Source organism: Emiliania huxleyi (assembly GCF_000372725.1).
Source record: "Emiliania huxleyi CCMP1516 unplaced genomic scaffold EMIHUscaffold_6768, whole genome shotgun sequence".
NCBI lineage: Eukaryota > Haptophyta > Isochrysidales > Noelaerhabdaceae > Emiliania > Emiliania huxleyi.
In genome coordinates this window covers 1-1,416 of record NW_005196922.1, presented here as the reverse complement: position 1 = coordinate 1,416, position 1,416 = coordinate 1, and the positions used below count along the sequence as shown (strand labels likewise).

General features: G+C 82.6%; 1 protein-coding gene across 1 annotated transcript; it reads right to left on the bottom strand.

The window, feature by feature from the left end:
- Positions 1-5: 5 nt before the first annotated feature.
- On the bottom strand, positions 6-1,409 carry EMIHUDRAFT_124831 (hypothetical protein; the record flags this gene model as incomplete). The annotated part of the gene is made up of 1 exon (XM_005762486.1): positions 6-1,409. A coding segment is annotated over one exon (1,404 nt), but the record flags the coding sequence as incomplete, so codon positions are not given.
- Positions 1,410-1,416: the final 7 nt, after the last annotated feature.

Here is a 1,416-nt window from a genome sequence, read left to right as displayed (position 1 = left end):
GCCACCGCCCCCGATCCCGCCGCCGCCCACGCCGCCGCCCACGCCGCCACCGCCAAGCCCGCCGCCGCCCGCGCCACCGCCGCCCACGCCCCCGCCGCCCACGCCGCCACCCAGCCCACCGCCGCCCGCGGCGGCGCCGCCCTCGCCGCCGCCGCCCACGCCGCCGCCGCCCACGCCGCCGCCCACGCCGCCGCCGCCAAGCCCGCCACCGCCTTCTCCTCCGCCGCCCACACCACCCCCACCGTCGCCGCCACCGCCAAGACCGCCTCCTCCCACGCCGCCGCCGCCCAGCCCACCGCCGCCAGCACCACCACCACCCACGCCGCCGCCGCCCACGCCGCCGCCACCGAGCCCGCCGCCACCAAGGCCGCCGCCGCCCACCCCGCCGCCGCCCAGCCCGCCGCCACCGACGCCGCCGCCTCCAAGACCGCCACCACCGCCGCCTCCGCCGCCCAGCCCGCCGCCGCCATCGCCGCCGCCCCCGACGCCGCCGCCTCCGAGCCCACCCCCGCCCAGCCCGCCACCTCCATCGCCTCCACCGCCCTCGCCACCGCCTCCGAGTCCACCGCCCCCGAGCCCACCCCCCCCGAGCCCGCCGCCGCCATCGCCACCGCCTCCCAGCCCCCCGCCACCGTCGCCGCCGCCGCCCTCGCCGCCGCCCTCGCCGCCTCCCCCAAGCCCACCACCGCCCTCACCCCCACCACCGAGCCCGCCGCCTCCGAGCCCGCCTCCGTCTCCACCGCCGCCCTCGCCTCCCCCGCCCTCGCCGCCGCCTCCGTCGCCACCGCCCTCGCCGCCTCCGCCCAGCCCACCACCGCCCTCGCCGCCTCCGCCGAGCCCGCCGCCGCCCTCGCCGCCGCCTCCGCCCTCGCCGCCACCCAGCCCGCCGCCGCCCTCGCCGCCGCCTCCAAGCCCGCCTCCGCCTTCTCCTCCGCCGCCCTCACCACCCCCTCCGTCGCCGCCGCCGCCAAGTCCGCCTCCACCGCCGTCGCCGCCACCTCCCAGCCCTTCGCCGCCATCCCCACCACCACCCTCGCCGCCGCCGCCCTCGCCGCCGCCTCCGAGCTCTCCGCCTCCAAGTCCGCATGCGCCCTCCCCGCCGCCGCCCAGCCCGTCGTCACCGTCGCCGCCGCCTCCAAGCCCGCCACCACCGTCGCCGCCGCCGCCCAGACCGCCGCCGCCATCGCCGCCGCCGTCGCCGCCGCCGCCATCGGCGCCGCCGCCGCCGACGCCGCCCCCGCCATCGCCTCCGTCGCCTCCGCCTCCGCTGCCACCGCCGTCGCCTCCGCCGTCGCCGCCGTCTTCGCCACCTCCGCCTGCTGCGCCGACGTCTTTGCCGCCGCCGTCCTGACTCTGCTCGACTTATTACGAGCTGACAGAACGGATGTCGCTAGCTCGCCCTCCTTCATGAACTGC